The sequence below is a fragment of the Alosa pseudoharengus genome, unplaced genomic scaffold, assembly GCF_046254945.1.
Source record: "Alosa pseudoharengus isolate Yale_2024_CS ecotype anadromous, Long Island Sound unplaced genomic scaffold, YU_APseudo_1.1 YU_APseudo_1.1_scf_12, whole genome shotgun sequence".
In the NCBI taxonomy this organism is placed as follows: domain Eukaryota; kingdom Metazoa; phylum Chordata; class Actinopteri; order Clupeiformes; family Clupeidae; genus Alosa; species Alosa pseudoharengus.
This window is the reverse complement of record NW_027468587.1, coordinates 28,098,229-28,121,064: the sequence shown is the minus strand read 5'-3', so window position 1 is coordinate 28,121,064 and position 22,836 is coordinate 28,098,229. Positions and strand designations below refer to the sequence as shown.

Here is a 22,836-nt window from a genome sequence, read left to right as displayed (position 1 = left end):
GGGCGCTGTTTCAAGTTAAAGCTTCGGAGTGCTGTTTCAAGAAGAACTGGAGAGGCCTTTAAAAAATTCAAGCTTGGAGGCGCATGGAGGCAAATGCGACCAAAATGTTTAAGGGCGCGACTAACATTTTTCCTGGGTCGCACTGGTGCACCTAACGTCATAAGGTTCCTCGCATCTGCTGTCTCGGCATTTGTTCTCCTTTGACTAGTGGTGCATGGTGCACCAATAATACAAAAGTATCGCAATACCCTGAAATTAGAAACGTCACAATACCTAATTTTATTAGTAGTATTTATTTATTAGGATGAATAACTTCCTCAGTCTGTCTTTTGTGCAAGGCAGTGAGCGAAGTCTCCAGCTCATCAGGCTCTTCTGCTTAACAATAGTGCTGTGGAGTGGATGACACTCATTGTCCAAGATGTTGATCAGTTTGTTCAGGGTCCTTTTGTCAGATATTGAAGTGATTCACTCCAGTTCAGCTCCCACTACAGAGCCAGCTTTCCTTACCAGCCTGTCAAGTCGCCCCGCATCCTTCTTCTTTGTGCTTCCTCCCCAACATACCACTGCATAGAAGAGGACGCTGGCAACAACAGACTGGTAGAACATCCTGAGGAGCTTGCTGCACACATTGAAGGAGCGCAGCCTCCTCAGGAAGTACAGCCTGCTCTGCCCTTTCTTGTAGAGTGCGTCAGTGTTGGCTGACCAGTCCAGTTTATTGTCCAGGTGGAGACCCAGGTACTTGTAGGTGCTTACCACCTCGACATTGACTCCATCAATGGAGACTGGTAGCAGAGTGGGCTTAGATCTGCGGAAATCCACCACCATCTCCTTGGTCTTTGAAGTGTTGAGTTGGAGATGATTGAGTTTGCACCATTGCACAAAGTCCTCCACCAGGTTCCTATACTCCTCCTCCTGCCCGTTCCTGATACACCCCACAATTGCAGTGTATGTATATGGAGAGCGATAAAAAGGGGACCTTGAAATTGTGACGTTAACTCATTGAGTGCCATGCGTTGAGTGCCAAAAACGTAATATTACGTTTTTAGCTTTTTTTTTCTAATTACGAAACTAGACACCTTATATGTGATTTTGGGAACTCTGTGATGAATGGAAATGAAATATATAACGATCGAAAACTCATGAAAATGCAAGATCTGGACATTTTATCTGGACGTTTGATCTTAACTCGGCTTTTGATGGTTGCCGCTTTGTTTCGAATCAGTCACTGATTAGCCTATCAGTGACATGCACGCCAGGTCAAAATCAGGTCATTTATTTTCGTGGGTTTATCACTAGGTGGCAGGTCTCGTTAGATCTCTTCCCAGAAACTTTGCAGGCAACACTTCTCAGGTCATAAAAGACGCAATATCTCCATTTCTAGAAAAAAAAACAGGGATTTTGATGAAAACTAGCCACTGTTTAGCTTGGGATTTCTCAGGAACAGAGGCCTGTAGAAATACACGGTTTGCACCCACTGAGAGCTTAAAGTCTCACCTTTCAAACGAGCCATTGTATGTGTTCATAGCTATAACACAGAATATGCTGTGGCTGTACAAAAATCATCAACAATGGTCTAGATTGCTGGCACTCTAGGACAAAGCTTCCGAAAACAGCTTGGCATTCAATGAGTTAAATGTGCCGCTATAAAAAATTTGGGGGCACCAGTGCAAAACGTTAGTCTGGAGCCCTGGTTCATCACCATAGAACGCTCTCGATATTTTAAGTATAAGTATATATTTGGGGGCAGCCGTGGCCTACTGGTCAGCGCTTCGGACTTGTAACCGAAGGGTTGCCGGTTCGTGTGTTAGGTGCACCTAACCCCTAATCCCGGCGCAGTGAGCTGCCTGCAACAACCCCCGAGCCCCACTGTTGTTGCAGGCAGCTCACTGTGCCGGGATTAGGGGTTAGGTGCCTTGCTTAAGGGCACTTCAGCCGCTTTCTACTGGTCGGGGTTCGAACCGGGATTAGTGTGTGCTTCACCTCACTGTGTTCACTGTGTGCTGAGTGTGTTTCACTAATTCACGGATTGGGATAAATGCAGAGACCAAATTTCCCTCACGGGGAAAAAAAGAGTATATATACTATACTTATACCAATACACATCCAGCTGATCAGCTAGAGACTTTAGACCTCCTGTAGAGCCCCCTCTCCTCACACACACACACACACACACACACACACACACACACACACACACACACACACACACACACAGAACAATAAGGGCACTCAGGGCCTGAGAGCCGAGTAGACTGACTTTCTCACCACTCTCTCTCTCTCTCTCTCCACTCTGTGTGTGTGTGTGTTTGGCAACCACGCCTGCTCTAAAATGTCCCTGCTTTATGGGTGCTGTTTGTGCAGCTTTTTAAATGTGTTTGAGAAAATGCCACCCTGCCATGGTGGCTGCTTCCCCACCACATTTAAGGCCATGCTGTGGGATTTGGGTAGATTTCTGTGTGTGTGTGTGTGTGTTTCTGCCCATTGGCAGAAAAATATCCCACGCCTCTATGCCTGTCGTCATTAAGTCCAGGCTGTTAGTTTCCAACCCGACAGGAGTAAACATGTGTACACACACACACACAAAGAGAGAGAGAGAGAGCAGGCTGAAAAGTGAATGATGAGTGCTTGATAACATTGTCATTATTTTTTTTTATGTGTGTTCATTATAAATGCTGCAGTTGGAGTCTCAGTCTGTTGTGTTTACCACACGCAGACATGCAGCAAGTAAAAGTCCTTTAATTCATTGGTTTACCTGTGCACTTAACACAGGTGATTTCCCTTCAATACTTCCTTTTAGACTTTATAATATTTAATAATTTAGACTCATGACTATGGCATCACGTTACGGTCATACATTTTTGGAGTTAATTTATACAAATACAGTGAATTAATATTTCTGTGTGTTCCTTTGTGCGTGTGTGTGTGTCCCTGTGTGTGTGTGCGCGTGTGTGTGTATGTGTGTGTCCCTGTGTGTGTGTGTGTGTGTGTGTGTGTGTGTGTGTGTGTGTGCGTGTGCGCGTGTGTTTGTCCCTGTGTGTGTGCGTGTGTCCCTGTGTGTGTGCATGCATGTGTCGCTGTGTGTGTGTGTCCCTGTGTGTGTGTGCGTGTGTCCCTGTGTGTGTGTCCCTGTGTGTGTGTGTGTGTGTGTGTGTGTGTCCCTGTGTCCGTGTACGTGTGTGTATCAGGTGTAGGGGCGGCCAGTTCAGGTAAGCTGACCTTCATGGTGGGTGGGCCGGAGGAGGAGTTCCCGGCAACCAAGGAGCTGCTCAGCTGCATGGGGGCCAACGTGGTCTACTGCGGTCAGGTCGGCACCGGACAGGTGTGTAGGCGCATACACACACACACACATTACACACATACATACACACAGAGACTATGAGGGGCCGTTTAGGCCAATAATTAATATTTCACATGCGCATCTATATATATACTGGTACTAGCACTTGCATACAACCATACACAAACACTCTCTCTCTTTCTCTCGCTCTCACACACACACACACACACACACACACACTCTCTCTCTCTCTCTCTCTCTCTCTCTCTCTCAAGCACACACACACTCGCACACACACACTCTCTCACACGCATATGCACACAAGCACACATACTCACACGCACTCATACTCACAATTGTTTTTTGCAATATTGTGAAAAAATAAAGGAAGACCTAAGAGAACTCATTTTGTTTTAGAAGGCAGTGGTGAACATCCTTTACTGTAGAATGTTCTAACAAGTGTGTGTGTGTGTGTGTGTGCGCGCGTGCCTGTCTCTAGGCAGCTAAGATCTGTAATAACATGCTGCTGGCCATTGGGATGATTGGCACGTCAGAGACCATGAATCTGGGCATCAGGTGAGGAGTTAATCAGCCTTCTCTAATCATTATAACTATTACTGTCTTACCAGCCCTCTCTAATCATTATAACCCAATAAATCATTTATAAATTACATATTGTTCTATTCTTGAGAATTACGATGAATCATTACTGTGTTTTTTAAAGAAGTTGTGTAAATATATAAAGTATATATTACTGCTTACAGAGGTCTATCACTGACCTGTGTGTACTGGCTAGAGATCTGTGATTTGCTAATCAATACTTTATTATTGATGTGTTATTGACTAATGTATACTATATCAGGGATTGGCAAATGGATATGATATTATTGATCTGTGATTGGCTGATGGATAGGATATTATTGAACTGTGATTGGCTAATGGAAACAATATTATTGATCTGTGATTGGCTGATGGATACGATATTATTGGTCTGTGATTGGCTAATGGAAACGATATTATTGATCTGTGATTGGCTGATGCGTGACCTTTGACCCCCAGACTGGGACTGGATCCGAAGCTGCTGGCCAAGATCCTGAACATGAGCTCGGGCCGGTGCTGGTCCAGTGACACGTATAACCCAGTGCCCGGGGTCATGGAGGGGGTGCCCTCCGCCAACAACTACCAGGGCGGCTTCGGCACCACACTCATGGCCAAGGTGGGTGTGTGGGGGGGTGTGTGTGTGTGTTTGCATCGGCATCACCCTCATGGCCAAGGTGTGTGTGTGTGTGGGGGGGGGGGGGTTTGCTTCGGCATCACCCTCATGGCCAAGGTGTGTGTGTGTGTGGGGGGGGGGGGGGGGGTGTTTGCTTCGGCATCACCCTCATGGCCAAGGTGGGTGTAGGATTATTGACCCTATAAAATCTGTCCGACTGACACAAATTATTAACTGGTGTTCTGATGTTGAAGCTACATTGGCGCCGGCTCTCATGAGGAAATAAGCAGAGTGATGTAAGTTTGCCAACTGGTGTTCAGATGGTCCTATGTTGACGCCAGGCTCTCACCTGGAAACGAGCCAAACGGCGACTAGTTCAATTATAGAATGGGCCACAGAGGAAAACCAGTGTGAAACCGTGACAGACAGAGGTCCGTCATGATTCAATTAACAATCTACATTTATGATTTCTTCCTTGTGTAACTTCAAAAGCCAGCCGTAACTCAATTAACAATCCACATTGTATCTCTTCCTTTTTGTAAACTCCAAAAGCTGGCTAGCTCATTTACACAAAAGTAGTTACCAAGATATGAGTGGGTGTCCCTACTCATTAAAGTTTTGTATATATTTTGTGCCCTTTTATTGTTTAAAGATCCCATGCCACACATATTTCATAAATTTTGTAATAATCCTTGATGTCCTTTGATCGAGTTTGTAACATTATTTGGGTTGGAAATGCCTTAGATGGCTTATTTCAAACTATTCTAGCATTGTCTGAAAAGCCTGGTAGAAGCCTGCTTTTCTTATGAATATTTAATATGTAAATAAGCTTTGTTCTGATTGGTAGTCTGCAAAAACGTAGGCGGTAACAGCAAGTCGCCTGTGTGCAGCAGCAAGCAGGAGTCAGGACGGTGCATCTATGGTTACAGATAACTCTTCACTCACTTCCCTCGACTTCTCATGTCACTTACATTACATAAAACATCTGATTTATAGCCCTAGTATCCAACCGATTGTGACCCCTAAACCCTTCTGTAATCGACATGTTAACTTCATTTAACTGCGTGATCATTGTGAGAACTTGTTACCTTGCTTGGAAAAGCTAACTATGGTTAGATTCGCCTTGCCTTGAGACACATTAGCTAGGAGAAAGTGCGGGAGACAGTTTGTATTTTAATGTTTTTTACTGATAGCAGAGGCATAGCAATAGTCATATTTTAGAGATATACCAGATCCTCAGCCCTCACAGAGACAACATACATGCTAATTTTATTGAAAGGAAACAAACGTAGGGACTCGCAAGCAGTTATTTAACTATCAGAGGCATTATTTTTTTATGATTATCGAAACCATAGACCATACTTAAACATACATAAAAAAAAAAAAAGGATTTCCTTGTGTAGATAAAAGTACTTATGGCTGGTGGCGAGTTGGGCAACCTCCGTGATGGCACAATTCCAGGTTTCAATACCAACTTTGATGCAAACCCCCTGCTGTACTCCCCAAAGTTCACTAAGTCATCGTCTTCGAAATGTGCCGTACGCAGCTACCACAGTGTTCCGGTATTTCTCCAAAAATAAATTGTAACCATTTCTCCCTCAACTCATCTTTCTTTGATAGGAGATGCAATGTAGATGTTTTGTTTAGGCATAACACAGGTTCGCTGTCATTCTGCCATATGGACTAACAAACACACACACACACACAAACACACACACACACATACTCTCTCTCTCTCTCTCACATACACACACATTCTCTCTCACACACTCACATATGGGGCAGCCGTGGCTTACTGTGTGCTTCACCTCACTGTGTGTTCACTGTGTGCTGAGTGTGTTTAACTAATTCACAGATTGGGATAAATGCAGAGACCAAATTTCCCTCACGGGATCAAAAGAGTATACTATACTATACTATACTATACTAAAAGCGCTTCGCCCCTTTTAGGGGAAAACAAGCCAGAAAGACAGCTAGTAGTCACATGTTACATCTAGTTATTAGTTCACAGGACATTCAATCATTTTACTAACACAACGGTTATGAAGAAATATGTATATGTAACTGACTGATGTCGAAACTATGTACATTACCAACCTAATTCGTTTCCAATACCCCAATGTTGAGGACACTCAACACTTACCATAATCTCCAATGTAAAACGGTTAGCTTGCTAGCTAGCTAACTGTGTAACTTCAGTGTACCACAGCCAATTATTTCACCTAGTTGTAGGAAATTAAGGTGTGACTTATGCTTAGTTGATGCTATGACATGTAAAGTTAAACTTGCCTTACTTATACAGTCAGCCACGGACAGCTTGACTGCGACTAGCCTACATTTGTGACACTCCATAATGGTCACCTAAATCCCATGAACACACAGATGACTCTCACACTAACCTTACTTTGTGCCTTTTATTCACGTTTGTGTAAAGATTTAGTAAGTATAAGCCCTTTTATTCACGTTTGTTTAAAGATTTAGTAAGTATAAGCCCCCCACTTCGATGCAGCTCCATAGGTTTCCATTATATCCAGTCATCTTTCGCACTAACTCAATCTAGATTCTGTCAGAACTTCTATGGGTGGTTACGAACCAATCAAGTGGGCAGGACCATGAATATGAGACAGTTCTATGTATCAATGACCGCGTATCCAGATTGTCTCAATTGTTCTGCCTTTTCCTTTCATTGGCTATTGCATACAGCAGACACTACATAGATTTCAAACTTTCAAAACTCATTTTGACCTGTGTTATTTCAACAACAACAGGAAAAATGGGATTTTAATGGCATGTGATCTTTAAAGGCCTATTCACACCAAAGATTTGCGATGAGATGAGCTGCAATATTCTATAAACCAGCAACTTGCTGCAACATTCTAAAACCTTGCAACTGCGACTAGATATGGTGAATGCTTCGCGGCGGCTTGCAACGACATGCAACATCAAATTCACACTGCTGCAACTCCTTTCTGCAACGGTTTTGTCTCGTTGCGAATCTTTGGTGTGAATTGGGCCTAAGGACTCATTCTGACTGGTGTTTCGAAGGTATCGTTGTGTGACATTACTGTATTTTTTAATAGTTTCTGTTACTGTATTGTTGCGTACCTTGCTATTACCTATTATTGGATTAAAGGACTTAATTTGCAACATTTTGGAAACCATCCTCCGCATTTCTTACAGTGGGCAACCTTTATATTTTCTTGAACCCTAGCACTCTCCCCAAAGTGAAACGGGATACTCCTTACCTCTTACCTAGCGCTTTCTTGTACAATCATTTTGACTTAAAATAAGTCAAGCCTTATTAAATTAAGATTTTAAGAAATGTGCATAATGCACTGGCAGCTAGCCAAATTTGATTAAAACAATCCAGTTTGGCTGCCAGTGTGTTAAACACATTTCATTGAGGCACTTTATTCCTAATAGCAACCTGAGGACAATATGATGAGATTCTTAGCCTGAACAGAAAAAATGAGTTAATTCAGTGCAGTGTAAGACTGTATCAGGCTAATTCTGTGCAGTATAAGACTGTATCAGGCTACGTTGCTCAACAAGGATGATGTCATTGCTAATGTGTTCTTTTTGTCTCTTAATCACCATAGAGGTCGTCGGTTATGTCAGTGTTAAAAATATGGGCTGTTTGCGTTCTATTTGTCAAAGAGACGTGCTACGTCTGTTAGCAATTGGCTACTGTTAGCAGTTGTAACTAGCCAGTTTGTAACGAAGCATTACAGAGTGTTTTACCCAAACAAACGTCATAGCATCATAGCAACAGATAGAGATTGGACACTATTGTTTCTACGATACTATAGTTTCTGATTTAATGTGACACAAATCCAACAGAACTGCTAATAAACAGAGCATATACAGCTCACATTTACTGTTAATGGGCGCAGCCATCTTGGGAATTCAAACTCGTAGTACTCTGGATTGACTGAGCTGACGAGTCGCAGTAGAACTTCAGAGGGCGTTCCCTGGGCGTTCCTTTTGCAACGTTGAACTGATGAAAACAGCTCGGAAAATGACAAAAAGAATGCGACATAATTGTTAGTTAACACACAAACAGACACACACACACACAAACACACCTACTCCTACAGACACACACTCAGTGACAAATAAATATGTGTTGTGTCCCTTAGGACCTTGGACTGGCCCAGAACACGGCGACGAACACTAGGACTCCCGTCCCCATGGGGGCGCTGGCGCACCAGGTGTACCGCATGATGTGTGCGCGCGGCTACGCCGGCAAGGACTTCTCCTCCGTCTTCCAGTTCCTGCGCGAGGAGGACAGCCAGTAGGGGGCAGCAGAGGCCTTCACCGCCACTCTGTGCCTCTCGGGACGCATGCCCGACACACCACCACGCTGTCCTGAGACACACACACACACACACACACACACACACACACACACACTCTCTCACACACACACACACACAAACACACACACACACACACACACACACACACACACACACACACTCTGATTCCCATACTCACACACACACGCCACATCAGCGATGCAGGTGTGGTCTGACTCGTATGCGTCAGGGGTCTCCATGGGCAACCGAGTGTGAATGCGGAACGTGTGAATGGGTGAGTGTGTGTGAGGTGGAGGCAGGGCGCATGTGTGTGTGGGTAGCAGGTTTATTTGTTCCGTATTGATTGTTTATTTGTTTGTTTATTTGTTTGTTTATTTGTCTTGGGGAATCATGTTACTTGTGTGGTCCTGCCCTGTTTGCAGCACTCCTGGATCTGTGAGTTGTTTTGCTCTAGATGCACTCGGCTCCACTGCACTTAGAACCAACCACACACACACACACACACACACACACACCACAAACAGTGCCATCCTGTTCACTCTCCCTCCCTGGGGAGGAAGAGGAGGAGGATTGTCATTGCACCATCAAAGCCTTGGGACTGACTGTGGAGATGGGTCTTATACTCACTACACTTACGCACACACACACACACACACACACACACACTACTCAGCGCGCTGGTATGTTCCACACAATCACACACACTCACACTACTCGGCGTGTTGGTCTGTTCCACACACACACACACACACACACACACACACACATCTTTAGTTTTGTGTTTTGTTTATTTTTCTTGTTTTTGATTTATTTGTTTTTTTTGTTTATTTTTTATTTTTCGTTTGATTTGTTTTTTTTCTTGTTAGCAGTTAGGCTGACAGTGGTTAGCTCGGTAATTAACTGTCGTATATCCCTAATGAAGGGACTATCTTGCATTAAAGAGAGCTGAGAAACTCCCTCTGCTTCCTGTGCTCCATTATTGTGTTTTTATTTGTGTTTGTACAGTTAAAACTCAGTCCAGTTATACATTCACACTACAGTTAAAACAGTTAGATTTTCATTGAATCAGGGGTAATGTATAGAGACATTTATAATCTCTATGGCAACCTCATGTTACTCATGGACAGTTCAGCTGATGGATGTCATCAGAGTCAGCAGATCGTGACTGTTAGCCATCTTTCTCATTGGAATCAACAATATGATGCTAGCTTGCTTTCCCTGAAAGTGGGCGTGGTGCAGAGAAATTTCTCTGTATGACGATATGCCGGTTGTGTGTATCGGTGTAACATCTTCGGCATCACCTGTCCTATAATCAAGAGCCTCAGTGTGAAGAGCCAGAAACAGATGCTCAAACACACAACACTGGAGAAATGAATAGCCAGCCTGAGGTGTTTTATATGGCTGGTCAGTATTTGAACATCCTCTCTCTGTCCTCTCCTCTCTTTTCCCCTCTCTGTCCTCTTCTCCTCTCCTCTCTCTGTCCTCCCTCCTTTCTTCTCTCCCCTCTTTCCTCTCTTCTCCCCTCCTTTCTGTCCTCCCTCCTTTCTCTTCTCCACTCTCTGTCCTCTCTCCTTTCTCCTCTCTTCTCCTCTCCCCTCCACTCCTTGTCCTCTCTCCTCTCCTCATGTTTTTCCTCTGTTGGAACAGGCAGCTCCGTCACTCCTCTCTTTCAGGGCTGTTCTGAACTGGGAGTCACGGCCATAAAAACTCTTGAATTTCGCTGTGTTAAAAGCCCACACTGGACATGTCCTCAAATAGCACTTCTGGCAGTGTCTGGACGAGCAGTCTAAGGACGCGCCAGATGACCGGCTGCCAGGCATTACGACAGTGAAGTCAGCCTGACCCAACAGGGGCCAATGCAGCTAATGCTAGAGTACTGCATATCACAGTGCAGCTAAGGCTAGGGTACAGCATATCACAGTGCAGCTAAGGCTAGCGTACTGCATCTCACAGTGCAGCCATTGGTATTTGTGTGCAGGATTTTACAATGAAACACGAAGGCAGCTGAGCAGTCTGGGTTCATGTGAAAGCGGTCAGCACTTTGGACAGGGCAGCCACGGGCCAACTCGGTGGCCAACTCGAGGGCCAGCTGTGAACGGGGTATAATGGACGTCTGGACAGACGACTGAGGAACAGCCATAAACAGCCTGCTCAGGTCAGCTGATACCTGGTCAGCTGGTACCTGGTATAGGTACTCTTCAACAGCCATACATGTTTACATCGCCAAATCGGGTGCAAAGGCATACACTACATTGCCAAAAGTATTGGGTCACCTGCCTTGACTCGCATATGAACTTAAGTGACATCCATAGGGTTTAATATGACGTTGGTCCGCCCTTTGCAACTATAGCAGCTTCAGATCTTCTGGGATGGCTTTCCACAAGGTTTAGGAGTGTGTTTATGACCATTTTTGACCATTCTTCCAGAAGCGCATTTGTGATGTCACACTGATGGCTCTCAGTCTCGGCTCTAATTCATCCCAAAGGTGTTCTATAGGGTTGAGGTCAGGACTCTATGCAGGCCAGTCAAGTTCAAAATGTATGTCTCTACAGGAAACGCACAAGTAAGTTATTAGAACTGCTTACTATGGTTGAGCAAGAAGGAGAATGTCTTGGGCGAATGCTTCTATTGGTAGTTTTCATTTAGTGATGAAATACTTTGCCTATTTGTAATGAGAGTGAGGTTCGCCGTTTGTTGCCATGGACGACCTACATGAGCTGTTTAATACTCATCACATCAGAACCACAGAGCCACCTGCTCGTGTTAAAAACTCTCTGCGGTGGCCAGTACGGATTAGATCCACGCTGACTACAGGAGTCAAATTGCTCTGTGTTTAACCATATGAAGTTAACAAGTGTATGTGGTTGTGTGTTTGTCTATGTCTGTGATCTCAACTGTTTCAACAGAGATGGCAGTTTCAATATTAACAGAGATGGCAGGACGAGATTGGAGCATAATTCTTATAAGCGTGATTACAATATATGCCATGAGGCAACAGACAATCCTGAGCATGCTTACTACGACCTCACTGTACTGAGCATGCTCATTGGGACCTCAATGTACTGAGCACACTCACTAGGACCTCACTGCACTGAGCACGCTCACTAGGACCTCACTGTACTGAGCACGCTCAGTAGGACCTCACTAGTCACTACTCAGAGAAGTATTTGTTTTAAAGATATGTTGGAGCTGTTTGCCTTTGTTCAAATAGGACAGTACTCTACTTTAAGGTCAAGGTCATTTATTTAAAATAGCACAACATATATTGAGCCAAGTGCTTTACAATTAGATAAGTGATTTACAACTCAAAATAGTAGGCTACATAAGAAAAGCAATATTATTTTTATCATGAAAATGTTCTGATAGTCAGAGGTGTTTCTCTAGTCCGTCTGAAGAAGGGATAGCCATCCAAACCAACTGCTGCTGGTCGGTCTTCATGATGGACTGCTGGTCTGTCTGTCTGCAGGTCTGTCTGCCAGTCAGTCTTTTGAAGGAGCAAGTAACCATGTGGTTGAGTGAGTGGGTTGGTGTGAGAGAGGGAGTGTATTGTGTGTGTGAGCACATTACTATGGAGCCCAGGAGGTGTCATTGCAAGATATTTTTGTGTAACAAGAGAATGGGCTCATTTCCTAAATTGTGGTCTCATTGTACTGGATTGTGGCTCAATTTAGTAAATCATGCACACATTTTTACCAAATCGTATGTACAATTTACTAACACATGTGCACGTGCATGCTTTATTACATTGTGCACACATTTTACAAAGATTATTATAATATGTAATATAATTGACATATAATTGCTTTGGATAGAAGTGTCTGCTAAATGAATGAATGTAAATGTAAAATGAGAGCACGATTTAGTAAAAAGAGCGCTCGTTCACTGGATATACGCAAACCAATATCTTGCAATGACACCTCCGGGGTTCCATAAGTGACTTATCTTGCACTGAATCATCTTCCTGAATCTCAATATTCTGATCTCAAGTCTGGCCAAATGAACTCAGCACCAGTCAGAGGCTACATTCATTGTTTTGCACTTTTATGATGTCATCATCACATCACCACAGATATTGGTTTTACCAAAAATAATACAAAATACGCAGCCATTTTCTTCATCCCAATAAAATACCAATTACAAAATACTATTTTGTATTTAAAATATGCATTTTAAATAAATACAATAAATGCATCATAAATACTGCCCATGCCTGCTCCTCACCACACTGGGCATGCTCAAAAGGATGGCACGGCTGGTCTCCTGGTCAGAGGCGTGTGTATGTGTGTGTGTGTGTGTCTTGTGACCAGTGCTCTAAGGTCCATTCCACTCCAGCAGAGTCCCCAGCTGTGTGTCATCCAGGACAATACAGCCCCCTGGAACCCCACCACCACATAAACACACACACACACACAGCAGCAGCAGCACTGTCTCTAACCTCCTAAAAGTAAGTGTGTGTGTGTGTGTTGTATGTATGTTTATTTCTGCATGCAAGGGTTTTTGTGTGTGTGTGTGTGTGTGTGCGTGTGCATACGTTTGTGTGTCTGTGTGCAAGCATGTGTACCTGTATGTGTGTGTGCCGTGTGTGTTTGAAGAGAAGCGAGTGAAAGCCGCAGGCTGGCGGGCGGTATGTTTCTGATCTCGTGCGCTGAGAGCCACGGAGAGGCCGGGATGGCAGAGGTCACATGATTAAAAGACTCGGCCATAAAAAGTCCATTAAGCTGCAGGACTAAGTGCAGTGTTGTTATCTATTTGGCAGCTTTAACAAACACAGACCCTCTCTGGCCCCGGCGCTGCTGTCTTTGCCATGGGAGCGACCGCGCTGGAGAGCTTCAGTCTGGGAGTCCGCGATGCGATCACATAACAGTCCCCATGAGACACGCACTCATGGCATCTCCCCGCCACCGATCATAACAAAGAGTCCACCACGGAGACGGGGACAGCCATCTCACCGTTGCTCTCGGTGTTGTCTCAAGAGGTAAATATTACCGGGCAACGGCGCACGCGAGGAGGGCTGTGTCTGACCGTGTTGCGCGCATTCCTCAGTGGAGTGTTCTGAACAGACGCTGAGCTCTGATTGGTCAACGCGCCAGGCGGCAGCAGTGGCGACGAGTTGTAGCTCTCCGCGTCACCCGGGGGGGGGGAGGTCGGGAGCCTGCGCAAACATGCATCTTAATTCACTTCTGTGTCAAACCCACACAATTTCGCCGTGGGCTGACAACATCAGAAAAGCATCAACACGCTTGTTTACTTAAGAATAAAGAATAATATTCTAATCAAAATGTTCTTTATTGTATGGGTTGCCATTTTAGTATGCCCTTAGACCAGCAGCCGTTGACCACATAATTTGGAACAGGAAAGCTTTCAGGGAATATGAAGAAATAATGCTGTGTATTATAACCAGTTCTGAGTCTACTATACAATGCTTCAATACCCAGAGATTATTAGTACAATGGAATTATGGACGACGACGTTATTATTATTATTATTATTATTATTATTATTATTATTATTATTATTATTATCTACTGCGACATGATCTAATAAGTCGGATTATTCTTCCGGTTTTCGCTTATTCAATTGCTGGGTGACGCGCCCCTAATCAATAGTTTCTGTTTCTGTAAGGGTTCTGTTGGCCTATACAATATTACAGTTACAGAAGTTTTAGTGTTTATAGTATAGCCTACAGTATCAACACGCACTATATTCCCACTGCACTGGATTTAAAACAAAATGTGGGAGTGAGTCATTCGCTATGTCATCAGTATTCCTACCTTTTAACGTTTCGAAGTGTTTCCCCGGGACGTCCTTATCTAGGTATACGTTCTCTGAATAGACTATGCTTTCAAAGGCCTGGACCATTTTTAGCAATACCTTAATAGTTTTTACAGCATAGGCCGACATAATTTTCAGATACAAACAAACGTTTTAGAGCCAGAGAAAATGTTGAACAGAAAGAAAGTTGTGCTTTCTGGACGCGTGCCCTGACTGCGACATAAGATCAATGTGAGTTGCATTGCATTTTTTAGCTTCATGATACATAATAAATTATATAAATTAGTCAAATAGTCCATTGGTTTAACTTTAATCCCTTGCTAAGTATATGAGTGAAATATACTAGAGCCGTCCTTGAGAACATGTTTGCCTAATTTTTAGTTGATCTTCTTTCTAATAATGATCACCTGCTCTCCAATCTGTGCCATGTAAGTCACACACACATGCTCAAATAATCAATTCATGAAACATGAATGTTGTATCTTACTGAAGCCTATACTAAAAAGTGGTTCATCTTTGTGGAACTAATATGGTTTAAGAAACACTTGTAGAATAGAAAGTATCTTCAGTATGGTATCGAGTGCCTTTTATATAAACGAACAGACACTGACTGGGAAACTCCTATACTGCGCGTCTGATGATTACGCCTACATGTATTACTTTTGCATATGATTTTAGTCCTGAAACGTTGGTATTTTTCTGTTTTGCCTGTTTATATTGAAATATGATATTCAATTTAGTTTGATGGTGAACTGCATTATAGCTAGGCTACGTGAAAGCTATTTTCTATTTGAATGTGCCATGTCCAGATCTAGATTATGTAGTCTGTTTTGAACTATGCACGGTAGTCTCAGTGACAATACTGTCCGCACTACTCAGCCAGTCCATCTATATTTCATGTGATCATGTGAGATGTTTTCGGCGGGTGGGGCCGAGTCCCCGTATATTCTGTACCTGTAGTAGGAGTGTTTGACATATCTTTTCCTGGTTTGAGGTCAGCATATTGCTTCCGCGATACATGTAGTGAATGACTATGACCTTGAGGTAAGTTGAGCTGAGTGTGTGGGTGTGGCCGCCATAAGGCCTGCGCCGCCCGCTTTATTGCGACTGGAGGTCGCGCGGCCGTTGCGACACAGACAAGAGCGCACGGACTTGACCGACCGTCTCTCGAGAAGCAAATAAATCGCAAAACTCACCAGACTGTCAATGTCAGCCTCTTTGCACAGGGCCCTACTCCCCCCGTCACCTGTGGAGCCTTTGCCCGCTGTGCAGCCTCGCGCACACATCATGGCATCCCGTGAACGGGCCCAGATAAAGTTTGGGCTTCCTATTTGCCAACAGCATTATCTCCTGTCATTTTGGGGGCTTTTCTGTATATTGTCCATGTTATAGAATAAACAATCATATTATGCCTTCACGATAAACGATAAGATATCATTGTGTCATTAGTGCTATTATTTTTGGTTTTGTATTATATTTGCATGGTAGGGCCTATCGTAGACTACATGATAATATGACATCAGTGGAGTGTCTGTTGAAGAGGCATCGGTGTGATCCCCTTCTGACCAAGCGAGCACGAGCTTGTTATTGGACTTTGGCTGCAGCGGCTGTCTATAAAAACTACAATATGATTGTGGTTATGCACTCATACACTTAACGCTTTTTTCCCTCACGACCGCCAACATAATCACAAATGTCCCGTTATGGTGTGTGTGTGTGTCTCTCTCTCTCTCTCTCTGTGTGTGTGTGTGTGTGTGTGGCTGTAAGAATAGCTAAGGAAATATTAGCCGAGGAAGTATCAAAAAATGGTCGATTCAGTTCCAAGTCCAATCCAAACTGTGACCCGCAGAACACACCCATTACACGCATGAAAAAAACTTCACTTGATTTTATCATAAAATATTATTTCACTTGATTTGATTATAAAATATTACTTGTCTTACATCAACAACTATCAACAGTGGCAACCATATATAATAGTCCTATTAAAATCGAATGAAACAGCGGAATATTGAATAATTCGTCAACTTGTTACGAAGACAGATGACAATATCGTTCTGTTTGTTTAATCTAATCTACTTCTTTAGTCTAGAAACCTCTCTCAATCTCAATATTCGTTATTGTTAAATATGTGTCGATTAGGCTGGAGATATTTCACAGCGTTGTAAATATTCGTTCCCCATTACTGAACCATGTTACTTGTATTCATGCACCATCGCAACTTTCATTTTAAATGTTATTATGCTACATTTCAAAGTGATATTGGACAGAAACCATCCTTAATAGCCCAAAGCTGTTTGTTGAGCAGGTGAGCAGTGCACCTCCATCAACCTGAATAAATTCCAAAACTGATGCGACTTAAATGTGGCAAATAAGCACAAACGTCCTGATTTTAAAGATGGTTTATATTATTGAAGTATCACCTGTCCATTCGTTCATTTCCCTGAGAATCCGTTACATTAAAATTGCATTTAAACTGGAATGCTGTTTATTTTGGCAGGACTTAGGGGCACTTTGAGCGCAATTACAGAATTAGCCATCGAATATGATCAAATGTTTGAAGGACCTCATTACAATGTCGCAATCTCGAAGGAACGTCAAATTGCCGCATCCTAATTAGCATATTAATAAGAGAGAAAACAAATCATGCCGAAAGAAAAACGTTTTTCAAAAGTAGAATTTCCCCAAATCCATGTCAATTTATAATTTAACAATAATAGATTTGTCGAATGTATATTTGCTCTAGATAGGTCCACGTCTACCTGAAGTAGACCATAAGCTATGGCGAGCGAGATAGGGGAGCAGAATAACCGAAAATCATACATTTGGCGACATTTTCTCAATTTTCGTTAGTTTCGTTTTAATGTTTATGTGGATGGGTGTATCTTGGTGATGTTGAATACCATGTATATGAAGGCCTCCATTTAAATGCTGAATTTTCCGCTTACAGACCATGGGTTTTTAGATCACACATAATCACCTCATGTTGAGGCTAAATTCAGTCAACCCGTTTCGAATATGGCTTAGGGATATTTTGTTATAAAAATATATTAACAGGAAAAATCGAAAAATAATTACTCATTTATGATTTTAGTGAATTAATGTAAGCTATGCGAGTATGCGTGCTCTCAACATGCGGTGTGATCAAATTATGGCCTAACCTACAGGCTGTCCATGAGCACGACGTCGTAAGGGTATTCAGTCTCTTCCGATTTATGTTTGTATTTTATCAGTCGACTACAGGGGCAGAAAGGTGTATGGACTACTGAGGACAAATATGAAAGATAGACTGATCCCTCACCACATTAAATTGACCAAGGACAAAGCGAACAGTTGGAAAGTCTGACCACAACGTGGATTCGTACTTTCCTAATGTGTCCTGTATGACCACAGGTGGGTCCCGGACGGACCACCGCGGCTGGGTCTCTAATCCTGACCGGTATTGTCGAGCTGGAGTCCTCGGCACGCGGGCCTGGTGGCAGAGACTTGGTGGCGGGCCTGCAAAAACAGGCTAAATATATGCGCGCGACGGAAGCGTCTGTGCAGAGGGGTAATTAGTGCAAGCTCGTGCGCCAGGCCTGCTCTGTGAAGTGTTTCCGCCGCTGGGGAGGTTCTTCCTGAGACTCGGCGGGGAGGCGAGTTGGCCGAGCCCCGGTGCGATTGCAGGGCATCATCCCCACAGCCGACCAAGCGCCTGGACGCTCTCTCGGGCTTGTAGTCACTCTAATCATCACCGACACACACATCCATGCGTGACCGCCATGTCCACTGAATGAAGCCTGCCACAGGTAGCCAAACTTCAGATTTGCCCCTCACCACCCACCCCATCCCACCCTGAACTTGAGTACATCTACAGACAGTCTACTTCGGAGTTCAACCATAAGAAACAGAGGTAGCAGTAGGGGCGTCTTCACCAAAGCCCTAAGAGAGGAGAAACACCAGGGTCTGGGATGATTAGAGTTTTTAGCACACTGAATGGGGACCAAATGTGCTCTGAAATGTTTAGCCATTCTGTAGGCCTATAGCGGTAGGACAACTTGTATCAAACTAAAATATTTCATATTTAGGGATCCCAGAGAAGGAAAGCTGTTGATTTGCTATTAGCCTATGTACCACAATTCAATTTGTCTAAGAAATAGCGCCTTATAATTTTAAACAAGAAAACTGCCAAATTTCATACATGGAACATATTTGGTTGAGACAGTAAAAAATTACAATGTTTTTTTTTTCTAAATTAGCCAGCGTAAAGCCCCACAAGAAATACTTGTTTACATACCACAACACATAGCACAACATCTGCAAACAGGAACTCCACATTTCAACTTTCCTAAGAGAATATCGTCGTCTGAGAGCATTTTCCGCAGACTTCTTTTCCCCTCCTCGGTCCCCCGCGAGCCCAGGCTGTCCCTGTCTTAATTATCAAGACAAAGGCATCTCACAGCTCGCGCTCCGTGCCGCCAGAGCCAGGCCGGATGTCAGCAACGCCTTCATTAAAGCGCTATAACCTGGGGAAAACAGCTCGCCGGCAAACACACACACATCCACACCGGATACCCCCTCTGCTCGCGCGGCCCAAGCTGTCTCACCCCAATTACATCACTTCCACACCTCTGCGCCAGAGCCTGCTCGCCCCAAAATGCGCGAATGCGCGCACACCCGCCAAAAGCTCTGCCGGGGGAGGAAATATGAAAAATATGTGAAATATGAGAACATTAAATCTGAACCAAACCTGCTGCGTGCCCACCGCCGTGCGGCTTGTGCGGTTGTGTCGGCCGGAGGTGGTGTTGTTTCGCCAGCGGGGCGGGAGCAGGCTCGCGGAGCAGACGGCCGGGTCATGAATGCCAGCGAGCTCTCTGGCTAGACGGTAACTTTCAACTTGACCTTGGCCTCTAACCGTCTCTAACCCGTATGTTAAGAAAACTGGCAAACTGTTGTCTTCTTCCCGCTCTGAAAGAAAAAAACTCCAAACATCACTTCAACAAGGGACCTAATGTGCTTTTAGATCAGATGAAAAATTAGAATTTGTGCCACAATTATGTTCACTCCGAGACAGGAATAAAAATAGTCTGAAAAATAGTTTAGCTAGAGGCAATAACTACAACTGTAAAATCTAGTTGAAAATATGGAGCAAATTTAAACAGAAATATTCATAAAATAATACAAACTCTTAAGTAAGTAACACTTTTAAAGTTGGACTTGTCAGGCTGTAAAGTAAAACAAATATCCAATTCAAATTATCCAAATTATATGATAGACACATCTTTTTAGAAGTGGCTGAATCTTGCATGAGAAGATAAGGGAATTTGATTAAAAGTGGCAGTAACTAAGCGCTTCTTATCCGCATCTCCAGAACCACCACGAACTTCGGCTGGTGTGAATATAATAGCTTATATAACACTAACTTATATAATATATAGCACATTATTATAAAAAAATAGATTTTCCTAATTTAAATATAAATTATTTTTGTTAAAAGTTGCTTTGTGCTTCGTATAGGCTAAATGGTAGCATATGATTTTAGTTTCGAAGTTGCGTCTTGAATCACGTCACGTAGTTTATCTGTCTCGTGCAATCAAAGTTTGGGTGAAATTGTGTGCAGTTGTTTTAGTGAAATAACCCGCGTTGTGTGCATGGGAATATTTCAAAGCATCTGGTTTGACGTAGCCTATTGTAGCCTACATGACTTGTGTTATCTGCACTTTAGACGGATATCGTCCTCTTTGCATGTCACGTGTCCCACTCTGTCCAATAATCGCCCGATCTTAATGTACACAGGCGCGTGAGTATCAGTAACTCTCCCAGATTCGGTATCTCTTTTTTCAGAGCTGGGCAATTTGGAAAAGAGCGAGTAGTCTCAATGTGGCGCGTGCTATGACAGCGTCTTTACTTCTCCCCTCGCGCTGGATCGAGCCGGTGATGTTTCTCTACGACAGCGGTGCGGACGAAATCAACAAAAACATGGAAGGCTTCGCGGGAGGCAATTTCGCCGCGAGTCAGTGCCGAAACCTGATGGCGCACGCACCGTCCCTGGCCCCGAGCAGCACCTACGCCTCCGACGTGCCCCCGTCTGGCATGAGCGAACCTGGAAAACAATGCAGCCCCTGTTCCGCGGCTCAGAGCTCCTCAAACGCCTCTCTACCATACGGTTACTTTGGCAGCGGCTACTACCCGTGCCGCATGTCCCACCACAGCGGCGTGAAGCCCTGCTCGCAGCCCGCATACGCGGACAAGTACATGGACACGTCCGTGTCTGGCGAGGACTTTCCGTCCAGACCAAAGGAGTTTGCCTTCTACCAGGGCTACTCGCCCGGTCCGTATCAGCCGGTACCGAGCTACCTGGACATGCCCGTGGTGCCCGCGTTGAGTGGCTCTACCGAACCTCGCCACGAGCCACTGCTGCCCGTGGACAGCTACCAGCCGTGGGCGATCAGTAACGGCTGGAATAGCCAGGTGTATTGCGGGAAGGACCAAGCACAGTCGAACCACCTATGGAAGTCGGCCATTCAAGGTAGGCTGCAGTTGGGCATTTTCTGGATTCGTTGATACATTTTTACATTAGTTCATAGGTTCACCTGACATCCCCAAAGGTTGGCTATTATACACAGTAAACGAAATACGATATTTTAAATCACATATCTTAAATAATCCCTCACCAACTGTATTATCATGTAGCTATAGCCTAATGTGGGTGGGGAAATATGAATAAGAGGGAACATAAATAATATTCAGTATTTCGTTTCAGTTGACTTAATTATGTCTAACTAAACGAATATCGACTGTATAAATACAATAATTAGGCCTCCAATGTTTTAAAATATTTTTTCTTTGCCCGCCTATTCATTTCGTCGAAGGCCTGCTTTTTGAGGCCGATTAAGGCCTGGCCTACTGCATTTCATCCTGAAATACTTACACAGTAAGACTCGGGCGGTCTTCGGCTCATATCTGGTGCACTGTTAGACTGTATTAATGTTAGTGATCCCGGTATTGTCCTGTCCGGGCTCGGTGAGAGGCTGATGTGCACTCTATCTTCCTCAGATGCGGGACCCGGCGGGGATGGGAACATACGCAGGGGCAGGAAGAAGCGCGTGCCCTACACCAAGGTGCAACTGCGGGAGCTCGAGCGTGAGTACGCCACCAACAAGTTCATCACGAAGGACAAGCGACGAAGGATATCGGCGCAGACCAACCTGACGGAGCGCCAGGTCACCATCTGGTTCCAGAACCGGCGAGTCAAGGAGAAGAAGGTGGTCAACAAGTTCAAGAGCAGCAGCTAACGCGGGCCTACAAGTCCGGCGTGCGGGAGAAAGGACTCCGAAACACACTGCTACGAATGGAAGGAGCTCTGTTGTAATTTATTTATCTTCAGTATCCTCTGCTCCGCTTGGGGAGGACTCGGTACTTACTGCGGATGGCACCTCTCCCTCTAAAGGGTCACCGAACTCAACTGCGAGGCGCGGAACTGGGGTACCCAGTGTAGAAAACGGACACAATGTTGGCCGTTAGAGAACTCTTGCCCGTAGCCCAGGTTTCGTCATGCGTTCTGGACTGTAAATATTGTTGTGCTGTATTCTCTAAGCTCCGGACCACCGTTCGCCCTGGATCCGGGCAGATACTGTCCGCTGCGGCCCAGACACAAGCAGGCAACGCCGGGGTTGTGCGCCGAGCTCACGGGCTATCTACCAGGAGAGTCCCTTTATGGTTCTGAAGAAAAAACAATGTGTATTTCTAAGTGCTGTATTTCTAAGTGCCTCTTCGTATAATTAAAACCCCCATTGTGTAGTTTGTATGTCACCAGCTCGTGTTAAATTAGGCTGCTGGTCCTAGTCATGCAGTATCTGTCACGGTACCTTCTTTAGTTTTCTCTTCGCATCGTTTTGTACATAGGCCTAAAACAAAACAAAAATAACCGCCCATCAAGGTTATATTCCAGGAAACAAACTCCTGCCAAACAACAGAAAATAAATATTTTTCTTTCTGATCATATGCACATGTATGCTATTGTGTTGAATTAAAGTTTCTAATCTAATTGGAACTGTCCTAAATAAAAGAGGAAATAAGATTATGAGCTGTTTATATCTGTATTATTTTGATTAAAATAAAAAAGAACGATTGTTTGTCTACTTAAGTTGTCTCACTGTAAAGAGAGATTTATGGCGCAAAGGCGGAACGAGTTAAAATGGAGAAGACGGGAACGGAGACTGGATTTCCCCCAATTAACTCAAGGCCTCTAGAGGTTAAACGCGAACAATGTCGCC

The 22,836-nt window shown here is 44.1% G+C and overlaps 2 protein-coding genes across 2 annotated transcripts in view; both read left to right on the top strand.

Annotated features, from left to right (window-relative positions):
- Positions 1–9,765, top strand: part of hibadhb (3-hydroxyisobutyrate dehydrogenase b) — a 37,279-nt gene extending 27,514 nt beyond the window's left edge. Inside the window, exons 5-8 of the mRNA XM_076280651.1 lie at positions 3,186–3,319; positions 3,777–3,853; positions 4,337–4,493; positions 8,630–9,765. Of these exons, the coding sequence (XP_076136766.1) occupies positions 3,186–3,319; positions 3,777–3,853; positions 4,337–4,493; positions 8,630–8,788 (527 nt within the window). The 3' untranslated portion in view covers positions 8,789–9,765. The remainder of the gene's footprint in view (positions 1–3,185; positions 3,320–3,776; positions 3,854–4,336; positions 4,494–8,629) is intronic.
- Positions 9,766–20,452: 10,687 nt separating this feature from the next.
- On the top strand, positions 20,453–22,569 carry hoxa13b (homeobox A13b). The gene is made up of 2 exons (XM_076279496.1): positions 20,453–21,089; positions 21,617–22,569. The coding sequence occupies exons 1-2, from the start codon at positions 20,453–20,455 to the stop codon at positions 21,853–21,855; spliced, it is 876 nt and encodes a 291-aa protein (XP_076135611.1). The 3' UTR covers positions 21,856–22,569.
- Positions 22,570–22,836: the final 267 nt, after the last annotated feature.

Bases quoted from the DNA above. Each gene is read 5' to 3' on its own strand.
- hoxa13b (XM_076279496.1), top strand. From the start codon at position 20,453: ATGACAGCGTCTTTACTTCTCCCCTCGCGCTGGATCGAGCCGGTGATG. The intron at 21,090-21,616 runs GTAGGCTGCAGT...TATCTTCCTCAG, and splicing joins ATGGAAGTCGGCCATTCAAG to ATGCGGGACCCGGCGGGGAT.